This window comes from Cololabis saira, chromosome 22 (assembly GCF_033807715.1).
Source record: "Cololabis saira isolate AMF1-May2022 chromosome 22, fColSai1.1, whole genome shotgun sequence".
In the NCBI taxonomy this organism is placed as follows: Eukaryota; Metazoa; Chordata; class Actinopteri; order Beloniformes; family Belonidae; genus Cololabis; species Cololabis saira.
In genome coordinates, this window is record NC_084608.1 from 4,565,437 (window position 1) to 4,585,205 (window position 19,769).

At 44.5% G+C, this 19,769-nt stretch overlaps 1 protein-coding gene across 1 annotated transcript in view; it reads left to right on the forward strand.

The window, feature by feature from the left end:
* The first annotated feature begins 5,681 nt into the window (after positions 1–5,681).
* The window catches only part of LOC133423738 (5'-AMP-activated protein kinase subunit gamma-2-like), a 74,153-nt gene continuing 60,065 nt past the window's right edge, over positions 5,682–19,769 (forward strand). The window contains exons 1-4 of the mRNA XM_061714051.1: positions 5,682–5,952; positions 13,116–13,187; positions 19,031–19,224; positions 19,401–19,510. Of these exons, the coding sequence (XP_061570035.1) occupies positions 5,929–5,952; positions 13,116–13,187; positions 19,031–19,224; positions 19,401–19,510 (400 nt within the window). The 5' untranslated portion in view covers positions 5,682–5,928. The remainder of the gene's footprint in view (positions 5,953–13,115; positions 13,188–19,030; positions 19,225–19,400; positions 19,511–19,769) is intronic.

The following is a 19,769-nucleotide window of genomic DNA, read 5'->3' on the forward strand; positions in this document are numbered from 1 at the left end:
TCATACATTCTGGATTCATTACAAATCAACTGAAATATTGCAAGCCTTTTATTATTTTAATATTGCTGATCATGGCTGTGACGGAGCGGCTCCCTCACTGAGTGCGGTCCTCCCCTGACTGCAGGCAGTGCACAAACATACATTCACACAACTACACTCATACATGCATGCTGTACTTTCTCTCCGCTCCCTTTCTGTCTTAAGCACCATTAATGATCACCATTATCCTTTTTTTCCCAGTTTAGTAGCTCAACTGAGGGTGCACACTTAGTTGTCCTATGTTTATTCATTCATACATGTATACTCACATGCACACACACACACCCACACACCGCATGGTCATCAGCTGTGTCCCATTCAGTCTGATTGCCAAACAGAGGGATCAGTGATTGAATCCAGGTGTAGTGGGAGGGGTTAAAGGTATAAATGAAGCCGGTTTGGCTTCGGATGAGGAGTTTTTTTTAAAATCAGCTGTACAGAAGGCAGCATCTCAGTAGAAACTTTGACTTTGTGAGAAACTTCCTGTTTGAATGTTTTATTTAATTTTTTTTGCATTTTCAATTAATTTTGTTTTTGCAACTGCAGTATTTTTTCCTTGCATTATTATAAAAGATGCACCTTTGCATCCTTGAAGGCCGGCAACAATAAAATATAATATACTTTAATATTATCCGACTGCCAGTTTTTTTTTGATTGGAGAGTTTTTTCTGGAAAGAACCCCGTCACAATGGCTTACAGCTTAAGAAAACAAATATCCTAAAAAAATTAGAATATTCTTGGAATCTTAAACTGTAAGCCATAATCAGCAATATTAAAATAATAAAAGGCTTGCAATATTTCAGTTGATTTGTAATGAATCCAGAATGTATGACATTTTTGTTTTTTTAATTGCATTACAGAAAATAAAGAACTTTATCACAATATTCTAATTTTCTGAGACAGTCCTGTACATGACTGCAGTGCTTCGTTGTGAAGACAACGGTGTAGAGTCCCTGTCATCCAGATCAGGGTAATTCTCAAGGTCCTGTTTCAAAGCGGTTGGACTTCCATTTCTTGGTTCTTGAATATGTTTTTCTTTCCATTTTAAAAGGCCACATCAGTTTGAATTTATTGCTGAGATCACTCCTGTGGGTTGTTAGTCTTTTGCCCGCTGTGTGCCATTTACCTGATTTTTACCGAGGGTGCAAATAGTTGTGAAATCACCCAGGTAGAAGATCCAGAGCTGCATTGTAAGTGTGAAGCATGGGGCCACCTCCTCCGTTAAATGTTGCCTTTTGTCATTGGACATGATGGGTGGTTTCTTTTACAAGATTTGCACAAGCTTAGTAATAAGCCACTGGTTTGAGCCTAAAACAGCGTGTCGGAATCAAGCAAATCAATAATTTACGAGAAAAAAGGGGGGCAGCACAAGAAACTACAGGAACGATGGACAAAAATGATGGCTATGAGATACTTATAATAAATAAAAATGGAAATGAAATGGAAATGGAATTGAATTGAATTGAGATGGCTTTGTTGTGAGGTGGAGTAGTAGCATCGTGCCGCTTCAGTCTGACATACTTTTGTCTCCTCACCTTTCTGTCACACCATGGTGGGGTTGTCTTGTCTTGGGTCTTTTTTGTCTTGTCATTTCCTGTTTTATTTTGAAAGAAGTAACTCTACTCTCACTTCAGGTCACTTGCTCTTCCTCATGTGTCACCGGTCTGATTATCTTCCCTGATTCCTGATTGTGTTCACATAGTCTGCGTCTCCCCTGGTCTTGTCCAGTGTGGTTGTCTTGGTTCATGTGCTTCACCCCAGCCGTCTTCACAGTTTTGGATCACAGTCGTTGCCGCAGTTCTTATCGGTTTCCTCCAAGTGAGAGATTTTTGGTTGGAAGTTTTAAATCTTAGTTGAATTTTCTGGTTAATGTTTGCATAGCCTTTTGTTTCCTCCATGTGGAGTTATTTTGAGTTTTGGTATTGATTAACCCTGCTTCTTCGTGAAGAAGCACGTTATAGATAATATTTCATGGCCTGCTTTTTTACATGCCTTGGGATTAAACCAGAATTACTATTAAAGACTCTGCTACCCTGCATCTGCGTCCTGTGTATATCCTGGTCGTGACACTTTCTCTACCTAACATCGGAGACTGCACTTCAGGTGGTTCAGAACTCCTCTGTCAGGCGGTCTCAGCCTTCTCCTGCTGACTGCACGGTCACGTACACAATTTAAAATCTTTACGGTCTTCTAGACCACTGAGTTACACACAAAACAACGTGTAGAAGGATTCTCATGGGTCGATGACTCCCCGGCTGCAGACTATAAACACACTTTTATCAGATTCAGTCAGCTGACAGGAGCAGGAGGAAGTGAAGATGATAAGGGTGGGGGGGAGGAGGGGAGGGAGTGAGAAAAGTGAGGAATCTTTGTGTCAGTAGGACACCAGAGTGACTGGAGTGAAGGAAACGTTGATCTCTGGAGACTCGAGCAGAAGGTACAGTCACAGTGTTTGTGTGTGTTGTAACACGGGTTTGTCAGGCGACAACTTAAACTTCAGAGTTTTATCTGTAAAAGGTCTTGTTTCTGTAGTTTTGGGACCAGCAGCCAACAGTCTAGATGCTGTTGGCGTGTTTCAGTGTGTTTCAGTGTGTTTCAATGTGCTGTGATAGTGTGCTCATGTGGTCTGAGAAGCATCTTACAAGTTGTCTGTCAGAAGATGTGAAGATATGATGAGGAACTATGATGAGGAATTATGATGTAGAGCTAGGATGTGGTGCTATGATGTGGTGCTATGATGAGGAACTATGATGAGGAACTATGATGAGGAACTGATGTAGAGGTATGATGAGGAACTATTCAATTCAATTCAATTCAATTTTATTTATATAGCGTCTAATACAACAGAGTTGTCTCTAGACGCTTTCCAGAGACCCATACCCAGAACATGACCCCCGAGCAGTTATAACATAAACAATGGCAGGTAAAAACTCCCCTAGTGGGAGAAAAACCTTAAGCCAAACAGTGGCAAGGAAAAACTCCCCTTTAGGAGGGAAGAAACCTTGAGCAGGACCAGGCTCATAAGGGGGGACCCTCCTGCCGAGGGCCAGACTGGTGGGTCAGGGACGGCAACAGCACAGCAGGCAGGTGGAAGCAGCAACGGGATGACCAGGGGTGGGGACCGCAGGCCAGCACGCAGCTCCCGAAGCTCCGGCCCAATCAGCAAGTCCCAGGTTGGGGTGCAGGGTCAGGGAAAGACTTGTGCTCCGTAATGCAAGCTACAAGCCACCCACGACCACCTGCAGAGAGAGAAAAGGGAGGAGAAGGGGGGCCAGCAACGGGATGACCAGGGGTGGGGACCGCAGGCCAGCACGCAGCTCCCGAAGCTCCGGCCCAATCAGCAAGCACTATGATGTAGAGCTAGGATGTGGTGCTATGATGTGGTGCTATGATGTGGTGCTATGATGAGGAACTATGATGAGGAACTATGATGTAGAGGTATGATGAGGAATTATGATGTAGAGCTAGGATGTGGTGCTATGATGTGGTGCTATGATGTGGTGCTATGGTGTGGTGCTATGATGAGGAACTATGATGTAGAGCTATGATTAGGAACTATGATGTAGAACTATGATGTGGAACTATGATGTAGAACTATGATGTGGAACTATGATGTAGAACTATGATGAGGAACTATGATGTGGAGCTATGATGTGGAACTATGATGTGGAACTATGATGTAGAACTATGATGTGGAACTATGATGAGGAACTATGATGTGGAACTATGATGTGGAACTATGATGTAGAACTATGATGAGGAACTATGATGTGGAACTATGATAGAATTAGAATGTCTTTATTGTCATTCGTACAGGTACAACAAAATTGGATGCTATCTTTAAGGTGCATGGTTTAAAACAAATAGATATATTAAAACAACTATAAAAATAAATACTCTCTAAAAGGACACAAACAGGAAGACAACATACAGGTATTGCACGATTCTATGGCAGGTATTGCTCGGTTGGGTCAGTATTGCATATGGAAAAAGTCAGTTTGAGTATTTAGCAGTATTGAGTGTAGTTATGGCTCTGGCATAGAAACTGTTCTTGAGTGTGTTTGTGCGTGATTTCAGTGTCCTGAAACGTCTGCCTGATGGCAACAGTTCAAAGAGTGAGTGTCTGGGGTGAGATGGGTCCTTGATGATTTTCCTGGCTTTCCTGAGACACCGGGTGTTGTACAGCTACTCCAGGAAGGGGAGAGTGCAGCCCATTATTTTTTGGGCCGTTGTGACGACCCTCTGGAGTGCCTTCCTATTTGCCACTGTGCAGCTGGAGAACCACACTCATATGCAATAAGTGAGGATGCTCTCTATGGAGCAGCGATAAAAGGACGCCAGCATTTGTTGATTTAGATGATGGTTTCTGAGAATTCTCAGAAAGTACAGTCTCTGCTGTGTCTTTTTGATGATGGTGGTGGTGTTGACACTCCAGGTCAGATTGTCCTCCATTTCCACGCCCAGAAACCGGAAGCTGGAAACCATCTCCACGCAGACCCCGTTGATGAACAGAGGCTGAATGTCTGTCTTTTTCCGTCTGAAGTCTATGATCAGCTCCTTAGTTTTTGCAGTGTTCAGGATCAGGTTGTTCTCTGAACACCACAGTGCCAGCTGCTTCACCTCGTCCCTGTAAGCAGACTCATTCCCCCCGGAGATGAGCCCTACCACAGTGGTGTCGTCCCTGTAAGCAGACTCATTCCCCCCGGAGATGAGTCCTACCACAGTGGTGTCGTCCCTGTAACAGACTCATTCCCCCCAGAGATGAGTCCTACCACAGTGGTGTCGTCCCTGTAACAGACTCATTCCCCCCAGAGATGAGTCCTACCACAGTGGTGTCGTCCCTGTAACAGACTCATTCCCCCCGGAGATGAGTCCTACCACAGTGGTGTCGTCCCTGTAACAGACTCATCCCCCCCAGAGATGAGTCCTACCACAGTGGTGTCGTCCGCCAACTTTACAATACTGTTGCTGGAGTGGGCAGGAGCGCAGTCATGGGTGTAGAGGGTGTAGAGTAGGGGACTCGGCACACAGCCCTGAGGTGAGCCAGTGTTGAGACTGAGTGCTGAGGAGATGTGGGGGCCTACTCTCACCCTCTGGGAGCGATCAGACAGGAAGGCCTTGACCCAGCTGCAGATGGAGTGTGGTATTCCCAGTTCTGACAGTTTGATCACCAGTCTGTCTGGTAGGATGGTATTAAACGTGGAGCTGAAGTCCACAAACAGTAGCCGAGCATAGCTCCCCTGCTGCTCCAGATGGGACAGAGCAGAGTGGAGAGCTGTGGCTATGGCGTCCTCTGTGGACCTGTTAGTTCTGTAGGCGAACTGATGAAGGTCAAACCTGAGCGGGAGATATGAGATGATGTGGGTCCGGATCAGTTTCTCAAAGCACTTTGTGATGACAGGTGTGAGTGCTACAGGACGGTAATCATTCAGGCTGCTGATGGAGTGGGACGATTGTGGAGGACTTCAAGCAGGGTGGGACGGCTGCTTGAGACAGGGACTGGTTGAAGATCTTGGTGAAGACCCCCGCCAGCTGATCTGCACAGTCTCTCAGCACCTGCCCCGAGATGCCGTCGGGTCCGGCAGCTTTCCTCGGGTTCACAGCCCTCAGCGTGCGCTTTACCTTGTGCTCCTCCACAGCAAGGGTGAAGCTGCTGTGGGCTGGTGGGTGTGGTGTAGCTGCCTCTGGTGACTTAACCTCAAAACGGGAAAAGAAGTGATTCAGCTTCTCCGCCAGCGGAGCATCACCGTCGACAGCAGTGAGGTTGCTGGATCTGTAGTTAGAGATGTGCCGTACTCCCAGCCACACCTGTCTGGAGTCGCTGCTCTGAAAGCAGTCCTCAATCCTCGGATGATGTGGAACGATGATGTGGAACGATGATGTGGAACGATGATGTGGAACTATGATGTAGAGGTATGATGAGAAACTATGATTTGGAACTATGACGAGAAAGTATCATGAGGAACTATGATGTGGAACTATGATGTGGAACTATGATTTGGAACTATGATGAGGAACTATGATGTGGAACTATGATGTGGAACTATGATTTGGAACTATGATGAGGAACTATGATGTAGAGGTATGATGAGAAACTATGATTTGGAACTATGACGAGAAAGTATCATGAGGAACTATGATGTGGAACTATGATGTGGAACTATGATTTGGAACTATGATGAGGAACTATGATGTGGAACTATGATTTGGAACTATGATGAGGAACTATGATGTAGAGGTATGATGAGAAACTATGATTTGGAACTATAACGAGAAAGTATCATGAGGAACTATGATGTGGAACTATGATGTGGAACTATGATGTGGAACTATGATGTAGAGGTATCATGAGGAACTATGATTTGGAACTATGATGAGGAACTATGATGAGGAACTATGATGTGGAACTTTGATGTAGAGGTATCATGAGGAACTATGATGTGGAACTATGATGTGGAACAATGATGTAGAGCTACCCGTCCATCCATTTTCCGGCGCTTATCCGTTCCCGGGTCGCAGGGGCAGCAATCTCAACAGAGATGCTCAGACTTCCTTCACCCCAGACACTTCCTCCACCTACTGCTTCTCTCCCCCCGCTCGCATCGACTGAGAACCCAGGTAGCAAAAGATGCGTATTTTCCGCACTATAAGGCGCACTGCATTATAAGGTGCTACAGTAAAGGCTGGGGTTACGTTATGCATCCCTTAGACCAAGTGTCGGCAACCCGCGGCTCCGGAGCCGCATGCGGTTCTTTCATCCATTCAAGTGTATTTTATTTGTGTTAGTTCTTTAATATTTTAGTTCTAAATTGGAAGATTATTGTGATCTTGACATATTAGAATAAATATATTTGTATTGTTTTTCGTCGCTCAAAATAAACGTCATACTCGCGAAAGCCGGTATACCCGCCAAAACGCCATCCATTCGTCGCGACTTCCAACCCCAGTGTGGCAGGGTGGAGGACCAGACACTCAGCAAAGTGGGCACAGGTGTGCCCAATCAACCTCTCCACCCTGCCTGCCTTCATAGGGAGCAGCTGCACTCCAGAGAGGGGCTGCTGCTGGGAGAAGGTTCTGCCTGACACGTGTGGCGGTGTGAGAGAATAAAGAGTTCCTGCACTAAACCCTGTGTCCTCTGTCCTGTCGGTCGGCCCCCGTAGCACTAGCCCTGCTACACCCAGCAAGGCCAAGTATGGAGAAATGTAAGAAAAGAAAAATATCTGAAGAAAATCGAACATTCAATGATGCGTGGGCAGATTCATTTGCATTTACCTCTGATGAGAGTGGCCTACCAGTACTGCCTAATGTGTGGAGAAAAACTGTCTAACAATAAACGGTCAAATGTCAGAGTTTTTGCTGAAAAATATCCTGATCCATATATAAGGCGCACCGGATTATAAGGCGCATGGTCAGCTTTTGAAAAAATTGAAGGCTTTTATGTGCGCCTTATAGTACGGAAAATACGGTAGAATCAATGTTGAATTATGGTCAAAAAGGTTGATTTTTGGTCAAGGTTGACTATTGATGGTGGATCAACCATTAATCAATCATCCAATTATAATGCCAATGTATAATCAATGTTGAATCAACATATTCTGTTTGTCGCAGACAACATGGATTCAATGTTTCTGCCTAACCATATTTCAATGTTGATTCACATATTTTGCTATCAGGGAAGTCATTTTCAGCTTTAACTGCACTAAAAGTGATCTTTTTAGCTCTCAAAACAAAACGTTATTCGTCCAACCCCCCAAAATGGTAGAAATATGGGGATATTAATATTTCTTGACTACTTTTACACTGAGCCTCCGCAGGCATGTCTTCACACAGCAAGACGTATCCGGAAGCCCCTGAAGTGGAACTGGAATATGGAACTATGATCTTAGCTCAACGTCCTTGTGAGAATGAGCAGAATGAGAATCACAAGGACAGAAAGGACAGAAAGAACAGAAAGAGCAGAAAGAGCCAGGCTCTTTCATGCTTGTACAAACTCCTTTATTATGCATAAATATCAAGTATCAAGCTTTATTGTCAGATATGCTACAAGTTCCACATGCAGCACAAATGAAATTAGTCCTCTCTGACCCACAGTGCAAAATACAAGTAATAAGTAGAAGCATAAAAATAAACAGTCCGCAATTTAAAATGACATAAACTAAACTTGAATATTTACAGGAGTATTTACATGATGAAATAAAATAGGAGATTAGATCTTAAATAACTATATAAACAGGTGAGGTAGTGCAAATAGGGGAAAGTGAAATGTGCTCTCGTTAGAGCTTTGTGTGTGCAGAGAAGAATTTCAAAATGTATCCAGAATTGAACTAAGTACAACAAAAGGGAAATAATTTTGTTGCACTGTAAATTACAGTGTAATTACCCTAATACTAACCAGCAGAGAAATAAATAAAAAAAATAAAAATAAATACAATAGACATGGTTTCAATGGAAAAAGCTCAACAAAAATATCTCAAAAGGATCAAAAGAAAGACTAATTTGACACAGCAAGTTGGACAGGCTTCCATGGAGCAGCAACACTCAAGGTCATAGTCTGATAAAGTTCTTCCTTGCTTAGAAAAAACATTTGACCTGTGAATGTGCCCAACAAATAAATGTTTACAAAGAAAGCTGGGTGTGAAGGAAAGGCAGTGTGAGCACTTTCCATGAGTCAGCACACAAATCCATGATTTTTGCTCTTCTGCATCATCTGGTTTCATGTGCACTGGGGTTTCACAGCCGGTCTGCACCAGGCTGCTGGGTGAGGGTGCTCTGTGTTCCTGGGATCTCCTTCTACTCTGTTTTACTGTTTTACGTGTTCTACGCAGAGAAGAGTGTAATTTCTGGGCTCCTGTTCAGGGTCAGAGACATCAGTAGGTTCACAGGCTGTGTGTGTGTGTGTGTGTGTGTGTGTGTGTGTGTGTGTGTGTGTGTGTGTGTGTGTGTGTGTGTGTGTGTGTGTGTGTGTGTGTGTGTGTGTGTGTGTGTGTGTATGGGTGTGTATGTGTGTGTGTGTATGTGTGTGGGCGTGGGCGTGGGCGGACACGCTCAACCCACATCTAAGCTCTCAGGTTCCCATAGCAACCAGAAACGTTCTGACTGGTGAGAAACGATGGTGATGTGGGAAGTTTAACCCTCAGTTCTGACTCGCAGGAGGATTGGCACCTGTGACATCAGCTTCAGTTGCATCGTTGACAGACACACACACACACACAGACATACACACACACACACACACACACACACACACACACACACACACACACACTTGATTAAACAGCAGCTTTCACATTCCTCCCGTATTGGTGCGGCTCGTTCAATTAAATTCCATTCAACTTTATTATAACTTTATTCTATTACAACAGAAGTTTTCTCTAGGATCTTTCCAGAGACCAGAACATAAACCCCCGAGCAATTATTACATAAACAATGGCAGGTAAAAACTCCCCTGGTGGGAGAAAAACCTTAAGCCAAACAGTGACAAGAAAAACTCCCCTTTAGGAGGGAAGAAACCTGGACCAGGACCTGGATCATAAGGGGGAGAAGTGAACAGACAGAGAGAATGAAGAACAGAGAAAGGAGAGACACAGACACAATGGTTAACTGGTGCAGTACAGGGATGACTATATAAGCAGATGGGTTAGATGTATTTTCACAAGATTCAATGTTCTTGACGCCTAAAATGCCAACAAAAAGGACACAGCTCTTCTTAAGTGTAATTATTGTAAAGACAAAAATGTACAAAGCAGTACCAAGCAGAGAGGTCTGCTTGGTACAGCATCTTTGTGTGTGTGTGTGAGAAGATGTGTTTTTCTCATCCAGTAATCATTTTTAAGCTGGTTCAGCAGATGCTCACTGATAATCAGACACTTCCCATCCTCTATGTTTACTCCTCAAGCTTTCCCATGATGCCGCTCGTTGTCAGTGTGGAGGTTCAGGTTACGCACCGTCAGACAAGCAGGCCGCCCGAGAGTCTCCTGTCGGCCCGGCCAGCTTCAGACGCACCTCCACCTGCCACGTGACTCCTCTGAAGGCTTCAGCTCTCCTCCACACCAGGCCTGTGGAAGGAGAGTCCACAGGGACTTGGGTTTTAAGAGTAAACCTGCTACTAGAGGGCTGCGTTGGGATTGAATCCCGCCGGGTCCCGCGGGACCCAACGCAAATCTGGCGGGAGCGGGCGGTTTGAACTTTGCTGTGGGCGGCTAAAAAAAACACTGCAGGATCGGGATGTAGTCTAGCAACAAGATGGAAATCAATGATGTGGAAAAAAACCTCAAACAAGGTCTTTACTAAACAAAGACAAAGCAAGGCAAGTCAGATATTTGGAGAAACTGTGTTTAGTGTCTGTGGAGCATCTTGGAAGAGAGACGAGGGATTGGAACCTCAGTCGGTCAGCAGCATTCTCTTCCTCCACAGCAATATAATGGCCAAGTGATTCATTTGCTAAATTAATTTGTTTCCTTAACTTTGTTTATTTTATGTTATTTATTAGTGTTATTTGAGCCACTCACAGTTACTCTCGTTGCTATAACCTCAATCACATAATAGATACGTGCGCAAAAAGGGAAATAGCTTGTGTGATGATGACAATGATCGATTTGCATCTAACTTTCAGGTGACCTATGAACTGTCAATTATCCATCAAGCTCCACAATGATCATGTTAACATTAAATCAGATAGATTTGTCCAGGACATTTCTCTTGCATTTCTCTATTATTGTGCGGCATGAATTCTCAGAGTTTTGCGGGAGCTGGCGGGAGTGGATGTAAACACTGTGGGTGCGGGCGGGAGTGTAACACACACGTTGCGGTTGCGGGCGGTAATGGTCAGAAATGCAGCGGGAGCGGGGTGAGAAAACCCCTCCCGCATAGGGCTCTACTTGCTAGCTTGTTCCAGCGCAGTGGAAGCACAGTGGAGTCTGGATTGAGGCGGTCTGTTGGGGTTGCTGCTGTCTCCTGGTGTCAGACGACCTTCCTGAGAGAGTGGAGCTGAGAGACGAGCTGAGAGTGGAGCTGAGAGTGGAGCTGAGAGACGAGCGGGGTCTGAATCAGGAGATGGAAGCAAACTGAACTGATCACGGCTGTGTTAAACAGACGTGACACCTGAGAGGATCAATACATGATTAAAGAAGAAGAATTGGACATGTGCTTCTTACAACTGACAAAACAGATCTTTTTTTTTTTTATAACTTTATTTATAAGATTTTTCAATATTTTTTAAGACAAACAACCCCACATACAGGACTGTCTCAGAAAATTAGAATATTGTGATTTTCTGTAATGCAATTACAAAAACAAAAATGTCATACATTCTGGATTCATTACAAATCAACTGAAATATTGCAAGCCTTTTATTATTTTCATTTTTGTTTTTTTTAATTGCATTACAGAAAATAAAGAACTTTATCACAATATTTTAAATTTCTGAGACAGTCCTTTATATCCCACCCTCCTCGGTTCCCACATACAACGAAGATAATAGCAATAAAAAAGAATATATAAACAGGGAAATAAAGAAAAAATAAACAAATAGATAAATAAATAAATAAAATAATAATAAAAATAATAATAATAATGATGATAATAATGATAATAAAATAAATAAATAGATGAATAACACATGGATGGTTAAGGGTTACACATTAGTCCAAACATCTGTCAGTTAGTACAATTGAGGGTTTCCACACATCCAAGTAACACTGTAAACATGACAAAAATAAATGCTAAGCTACATCATCGAAAGACAGCATAAGGACGAATTCTTTTTTTTTTTTTTCACCTTGTCTGCACACATATTAATGATTGATACCATGATGGTAGAAACCAAAGGTTTATATATGTGCATTATTACTATATTTAATATATATACATATGTATACGCATACATATGCGTACACATACATAAATATACACATACAAACCCAGTGTTTTATTTTTTTGGGGGGGGGGTGACGACATCCACTGCCAATCCAGGAAGCAGGAACACACGGAGACACACGTCAAGCACTGGAAATCTGCAACAAAAAACCACAAACAAAGCACGAAACCGGCACGGAGCCAACCAAAACAATAACAGCAATCGACCTAAATCTTGAGATCTGATCGTCGCAGTCTGAGCTAAGCTATCGCTACCGCTACCTAAACCCAAAAACTAGAGAGCCAGCATGCAGGTGAACAAGCCAGTGTGTATGTCTATGTGTGTGTGTGTGTATGTATATGATCATGCGTGTGTGTGTGTGTGTGTGTGTGTATATGCATGTGACTAAGTGACTATATGTGTGTGTGTGTGTGTGTGTGTGTGTGTGTGTGTGTGTGTGTGTGTGTGTGTGTGTGTGTGTGTGTGTGTGTGTGTGTGTGTGTGTGTGTGTGTGTGTGTGTGTGTGTGTGTGTGTAATAAACCAAACAAAGCTCCACCTGAAGTGTATCTATAGTGGGGGAGGGGGGGGAGCAACCCCGCCATAAGGACGAATTCTAAGAAAGGGGACCAAGCCTTTATACATTTTTGGCAAGATTTGAATCTGTTGTATCTGAGCTTTTCTAAAGGTATAAAAGATATCACATCTTTGACCCATTCCGTGAATGTTGGGGGTTTGTCAGATTTCCAATTGCGGAGGATAAGTCTGCAGGCTATGAGAGAAGAAAATGCAATAAAATTGGCTTGAGGAGAAAGAGGTAACTGGTGCATAGTCCGTAGGAACTCCAAATATAGCAGTCATAGGATTGGGTTCAATAATTATATGACAAATGGTCGAGAAGGCATTGAAAATATTCTTCCAAAATGTTGTCAAAGATGTGCATCCCCAAAACACATGTCCAATCATCCCCAAAACATATGTCCAATGACAAAACAGTTTTTATGTTGATTTTGTGTTGGATGGATGATCAATACTTCAGTATCAGAGAGTTTCATTTGAAGGTCATGTTCCTTCTTTCATGTGGAGATCTCTGAGAAACAGTTTTTAAATGTGTTCCCCGCCAAGTTCAGAACCCTACAGAACACCAAGGCCACATGACTCCTGCTGCTCATACTGCGTTGTGTCCTGTGATAACGGTCTGTCCATCTGCTGGTGTCTCTGCAGGACCTGAGTGTCTTCACAATGCCCTTCCTGGATGGGGATCCGGGTCAAGCGGAGAGAGACTGCAGCAGGAAGGTAAAACCTCTCTTCAGTTATCCTGCATATCTGATTTGATCTGTGTCTTTACACGGAAGAAGACATGATGAAACCGGTCAGCTACTGTCAAAGTGTCCTTTGGAGGGCCCACCGATATGCTCATCAGGGAGTGACTGCAAGAGCCCAGCGCTGCTGTGTTTGGACTGGTCCATGAAGCGCAGTGAGGGTGGATTATATGGAGCTAGAACAGTCTCATAATTCACAAATGCACACGCCGATCCACAAATGCACAGGACAAAATTTACAAATAAACAGATTGATCCACAAATGCACAGGACAACATTCACAAATGCATAGGACAAGATTCACAACTGCACAGACCGATTCACAAATGCACAGGAAAAAATTCACAAATGCACAGGACAAGATTCACAAATGTACAGGACAAGATTCATAAATGCACAGGACAAGATTCACAAATGCACAGGACAAGATTCACAAATGCACAGGACAAGATTTACAAATGCACAGGACAAGATTCACAAATGCACAGACCGATCCACAAATGCACAGGAAAAAAATCACAAATGCACAGGACAAGATTCACAAATGCACAGACCGACTCACAAGTGCACAGAACAATTCACACGTGCGTAGGACAAGATACAACAAATGTATGTATTTTTGCCCCTTTAATCTGATTGGTTTACGAGTAAATCGTCCCCCACGTGGGGTGTGCTCTTATGATTGACTGAGGCCACGTTTACACGCAGCCGGGTATTTACAAAAACGGATATTTTCCCCTCTACGTTTTCAAAAATATCCTCGTTTACACGAACCCGCATGAAAACGCTGTTAACGTCATGCCAGCCAATCAGAATCCTGGAAAAACATCAACAAATGACACGTGTAACTTCCAGTTAAGGCTGATTTATGGTTCCGCGTTACACCAACGCAGAGCCTACGGCGTAGGCTACGCGGCGACGCACACCGTACGGCGCGCATCGCCGCGTACCTTACGCCGTAGGCTCTGCGTCGATTTAACGCAGGACCATAATTCAGACTTTACTTCCAAGACGGAACGAGAGTCTGAGAGAATTTAAAATCTCCACTTTGGCCGGAGTTTTCAGAAATTATCGTTTTTGGTGACTTTGAGCTTCGTTTTTGTGTAAACGAACGGCCAAAACGCATGAAAACGCCTCCGTTTTTGCCCTGTGTAAACGGGGCCTGAAACAAAGGAAGACATCTGATTGGTTGCAGATCTTTCTGTGTTTAAAAAAAAACGTATTTGGGATTGGGTCACGTCAGGGGAGTCTCAAAAGTCACACGCAAATCCAGCGCAACTCACAGACAAAAAAACGTTTGTAAATCAGGTTATATTTGTGTGTGCATCAAAAATACATTTGTGTATCTTGTCCTACGCACGTGTGAATTGTTCTGCGCATTTGTGAATCGGCCTGTGCATTTGTGGATCGGTCTGTGCATTTGTGCATCGGCGTGTGCATTTGTGAATTATGAGTGCCTATCCAGTGGTTTGTGGTCCTGTTAGTGCTAAGGTCTTTCATGTGCTAATGCTCCGCTACAAGGGGTAGGAGGTAGGAACACATTTAGAAGATGAGTGTGTGGGAGGCATGAAATGGAATATGAGGCTCCAGTGATCGAAAACAAGAGAAAACCCACCAGAGAACGACGCCTCTGCAGACAAACACACCGCTAAACTTCTCTACAGAATCACCACATGTGGCTGTGATCAGTTCCCCTGTGATTCACAAAGGCTTGACTCAGGGCCCCTGGACTTGATGTTACTGGTTCATTTACTGTGATGTGTTATTTGCATCACCCAGGGTCTGTGTCTCTGGAAACTAACTCTTACATCCTCCACTTTCATACCTTTGTAGCGTTCCTACTTACAGTAATAGAATAAGTCGTTGGGGTACTGCCTTTGCTTACAAAGGAAAATGTCATTGTATTTATCAATCTCTTATCTGAAAGCAGGTTCCAACCTCTATTGGTCTGAGTACTGTTGGGGAATTTTATAAATTGCACAAAGTAAAGTACAGATCCTTAACAAACTACAACATCGGTGAGTTTGAGATTACCAAAGTTTATTTTAAATGATGCACAATGAGGCAGTCTGAGGCAACATGTTATTTGACTTCTTTTATATTATAGGAATGGGTAGGACCTGACAGATCATTGGAAGCTAGGAACATGAAAGACAGGAAACCTGACAGGTCATTCAAGGGACACTGGCCACGGTTACATGATGTTTTATCCACTATTCTGCTCCCCACAGCTGTTGACCTTTCATTATAAAATATATAATGTTTGAATTTTTTCCATGATAGTACATCGAATAAACAAACAATGGATCAATTCAAGGAAAATGTATTACAAGTTCAAATTAAAGCTGCAAGCAGCGATGAACGGGCCCTCGCACTCATGGCCACCGCCCCCCATAAGCATATCAGAAATGACACCACCCACGACTTCCTATGTCAAACCATTCAAAAGTTATGGCAGGGGGGCACGGTGGCGCAGCAGGTAGTGCAGCCGTCTCACAGCAAGAAGGTCCTGGGTTCGATTCCCGCCGGGGGGATGCTGTGGGAGCTGAAGTGCCATGACTTCAGTGCCCACACCCTGGGTGGGGTTGGTGAAAGGATCTTTCTGTGTGGAGTTTGCATGTTCTCCCCGTGTTCCCCTGGGTAGCTAATGGGAGCTACCCTCACAAAAACATGCACACAGTCCTGGGCTATACATGCCCCCTCTGGCCAACCGGGGCGCCAGATGGGGTGGGGAGGATAACGTGATCCTTCCACGCGCTACGTCCGGCCGGAGAAACCCCACCCTGCCTGGTGAAAAGATTCGGCCTGCTCACTCCTCAGGTTAAGGAGGAGACCTGAGCTCAGTGCAGGGCTGGCAGGGTTGGTAGAGGATGGCAATGCCCAGGACTGTTAGGTAGGAGCACTGGGTGATAAAATGGGGAAAAAACCGGGATAAAAATATTAAAAAAAAAAAAAAAGTTATGGCAGAACTATGAAATATCGACCAATCAGAAGAGGGCTAATTTGCAAACCGAGTTCGATGACACCACCCACGACTCTCTATGTCAAACCATTCAAAAGTTATAGCAGAAAATAGGGACAACCAATAAGAAGAAGGGGCGGGGCTAATTAAGGTCAAAGATGCTCAAGGACTCAGTACAGAGTCCCATGACACCGCCCACGACTCTCTATGTCAAAACATTCAAATGTTATAGCAGGAAATAGGGACAACCAATCAGAAGAAGGGGCGGGGCTAATTTTCACCAATTATGGTCAAAGACTCAATACCGAGTCACATGACACCACCCACGACTCTTTATGTCAAACCATTCAAAAGTTATAGCAGAAAATAGGGACAACCAATCAGAAGAAGGGGTGGGGCTAATTTTCACCAATTATGATAAAGGACTCAACACCGAGTCCGATGACACCAGCCATGACTCTCTATGTCCAACCACTCAAAATAGGAGAAAATAGGGACAACCAATAAGAAGAAGGGGCGGGGCTAATTAAGGTCAAAGATGCTCAAGGACTCAGTACAGAGTCCCATGACACCGCCCACGACTCTCTATGTCAAAACATTCAAATGTTATAGCAGGAAATAGGGACAACCAATCAGAAGAAGGGGCGGGGCTAATTTTCACCAATTATGGTCAAAGACTCAATACCGAGTCCCATGACACCACCCACATGTCTTTATCACAACCCATTCAAAAGTATGGCAGAGAAAAGTTTTCTAGGGGGCGCTGTTGAGCCATCTTGCCACGCCCATTAATGCAAACCATGAAATGTCAAATTTATCGCCAGGCCTGGCTTGCATGCAAAATTTGGTCACTTTTGGGGAACTATCAAATATGGACCAATCAGATGAAGGGGGGGGGACGCGCTTTTTGGCGTCTATCGTCGCCACGGTAAATCTTTTGAAAGAGAAAAGTAATGTGCATTGTCCCAGGATGGAGACGCACATTCTGATGTATAACACACCTGGGTGCACGTTACGGTTCGGGCCGTATTAACTGCCGAAGGAACGGCATAAATTTCGCCAAAATGACACGATTAATTCAAAATGGCCGACTTCCTGTTCGGTTTCGGCCATGGCGCCAAGAGACTTTTCTTTAAGTTGCGACATGATACAGGTGTGTAGCGATTTCCGTGCATGTACGTCAAATCGTATTGTGGGGCTTGAGGCACAAAGTATTCTAGGGGGCGCTGTTGAGCCATCTTGCTACGCCCATTAATGCAAACCATTAAATATCAAATTTTTCGCCAGGCCTGGCTTGCGTGCAAAATTCAGTGACTTTTGGGGCACGTTTAGGGGGGCAAAAAGGCCCTCCTTTCGTCAGAAGAATAAAGAAAAATTCCTACGGATACAATAGGGCCTTCGCACTGTAAGTGCTCGGGCCCTAATAAACAGACAGATAAATGCGGTTATACAGTGGGGCAAAAAAGTATTTAGTCAGCCACCAATTGTGCAAGTTCTCCCACTTAAAAAGATGAGAGAGGCCTGTCATTTTCATCATAGGTAACTTCAACTATGAGAGACACAATGGGGGGGAAAGAATGCAGGAAATCACATTGTAGGATTTTTACTGAATGAATTGGTAAATTCCTCGGTAAAGTAAGTATTTGGTCACCTAAAACAAGCAAGATTTCTGTCTTTCACAGACCTGTAACTTCTTCTTTTAGAGGCTCCTCTGTCCTCCACTCGTTACCTGTATTAATGGCACCTGTTTTAACTGGTTACCAGTATAAAAGACACCTGTCCACAACCTCAAACAGTCACACTCCACTCCCACACTCCCACCTGTACTATGCTGGGCCTCCCCCGAAGTCTTCGCCTGGTGCTTTTGACCGGCGGTTACTCCCAAGGTGTAACTTATTCATGTAGAGGTTGATGTGGATTTTACTCGTCCTCCTTTTAAGGACTCTGCCAAATTCTTCTTTGGTTTGTTTATGGATAAGATGTCTATCTTTATGGGGCGCCTGACGGCCATTCCTCCCCAGGTGTGACCTTTTAGGCTAAAAGTGTCTCGAAAAAAATAAAGGCAAGAATTGCTTGGCTTCTGCTCGCACCAAAATACCTTCAGCATGTAAATTCACAATCCAGGGAGAGTGAATTTCACTCTCCCTGGATTTGGGAAGAATGCAACTTTGACTTGAGGAGTCGTAAACCAGGCTTTGATCACTACTACACATTTCTGCAAAGAGTTGACTGAAAATGAAACATTCACAGTGAGGTTATCCCTCCATAAGTCCAACCCCTGGTTTGTATAAGTGGTTTTACTGGGTGTTTAAAATTGAGCAGGTGCAGGGGCAGGGCTCCCACACTGAGCAGACAGGGCTTCTCTACCCCATGTAGGAGTTAAGGCTTAATAATGGTTCTGCGTTAAATCAACGCAGAGCCTACGTCGTAGGGTACGCGGCTACGCGGGAGTCTCTCCGTAGCCTACGCCGTCACTGACGTGCACATCCCAAAAAATGTAACTACGCGTCGAGGCGACGCAGACCCAGCGCAGACCGAGAGGGCTGTGATTGGTTCGCTTGGTAGCAACGCATTTCCGGTTCCGGTTCGTAAAGCAGTAGTGAACTTTCAGCGCTCTTTTCTTCGTGTGTGTGTGTTTCTTTTTGTTTTGTTTTTTTTGCACAATAGTTGTCCTTATCTCTTCGATTCATTGTGACCGGAAAAGCCAGAAGCTAAACAAAGTATCAACTAGCGCTCTGGGGGAGTGTAGGAGAAGTCCGAAGGATTCACGACGGTGTCACGGCAACGGCGTAGGCTCTGCGTTGGTTTAACGCAGAACCTTAAATCAGGCTTTAACGTGTCCTCCCGTCCTGCAGAGGGAGCCTCAGTGCCGCTCCGCCAGCCCCACCTGGAGCTTCTTCCACCGGGCTTCGAGCAGCCGGCCCTCCAGCCCCCACTCCGCCCCGCCCAGAACCTCCAGCTCCCAGACCAGTCCCAGCTCCCCGAAAACCATCTTCCACTACCAGACTGGACTCCACCACCAAGACTCGCCACCCAAGTCTCCTCGCAGGTACACACACCTGACTGGCACATAGGTGGACTGGGGGGAGGGAACTCCACAGGAACCTGCTAAGACTGTGTGTGTGTGTGTGTGTGTGTGTGTGTGTGTGTGTGTGTGTGTGTGTGTGTGTGTGTGTGTGTGTGTGTGTGTGTGTGTGTGTGTGTGTGTGTGTGTGTGTGTGTCAGGCTCAGTTTCAGTGGGATCTTCCGGTCAGCGTCCAAGGATTCAAACCAGCAAACATCATCGCCTGTCAGCATCAAATTGTTCTCCCGGAACAAAAGAGACAAGGCCAGAGGTACTGTTGTGTGTGTGTGTGTGTGTGTGTGTGTGTGTGTGTGTGTGTGTGTGTGTGTGTGTGTGTGTGTGTGTGTGTGTGTGTGTGTGTGTGTGTGTGTGTGTGTGTGTGTGTGTGTGTGTGGGAACACACAAACACTGGTAGAGACACTGGTGGAAACACTGGTGGAGACACTGGTGGAGACACTGGTGAAAAGATTGATGGAAACACTTAGAAACACTGGTGGAGACACTGGTGGGAACACTGGTAGAGACACTGG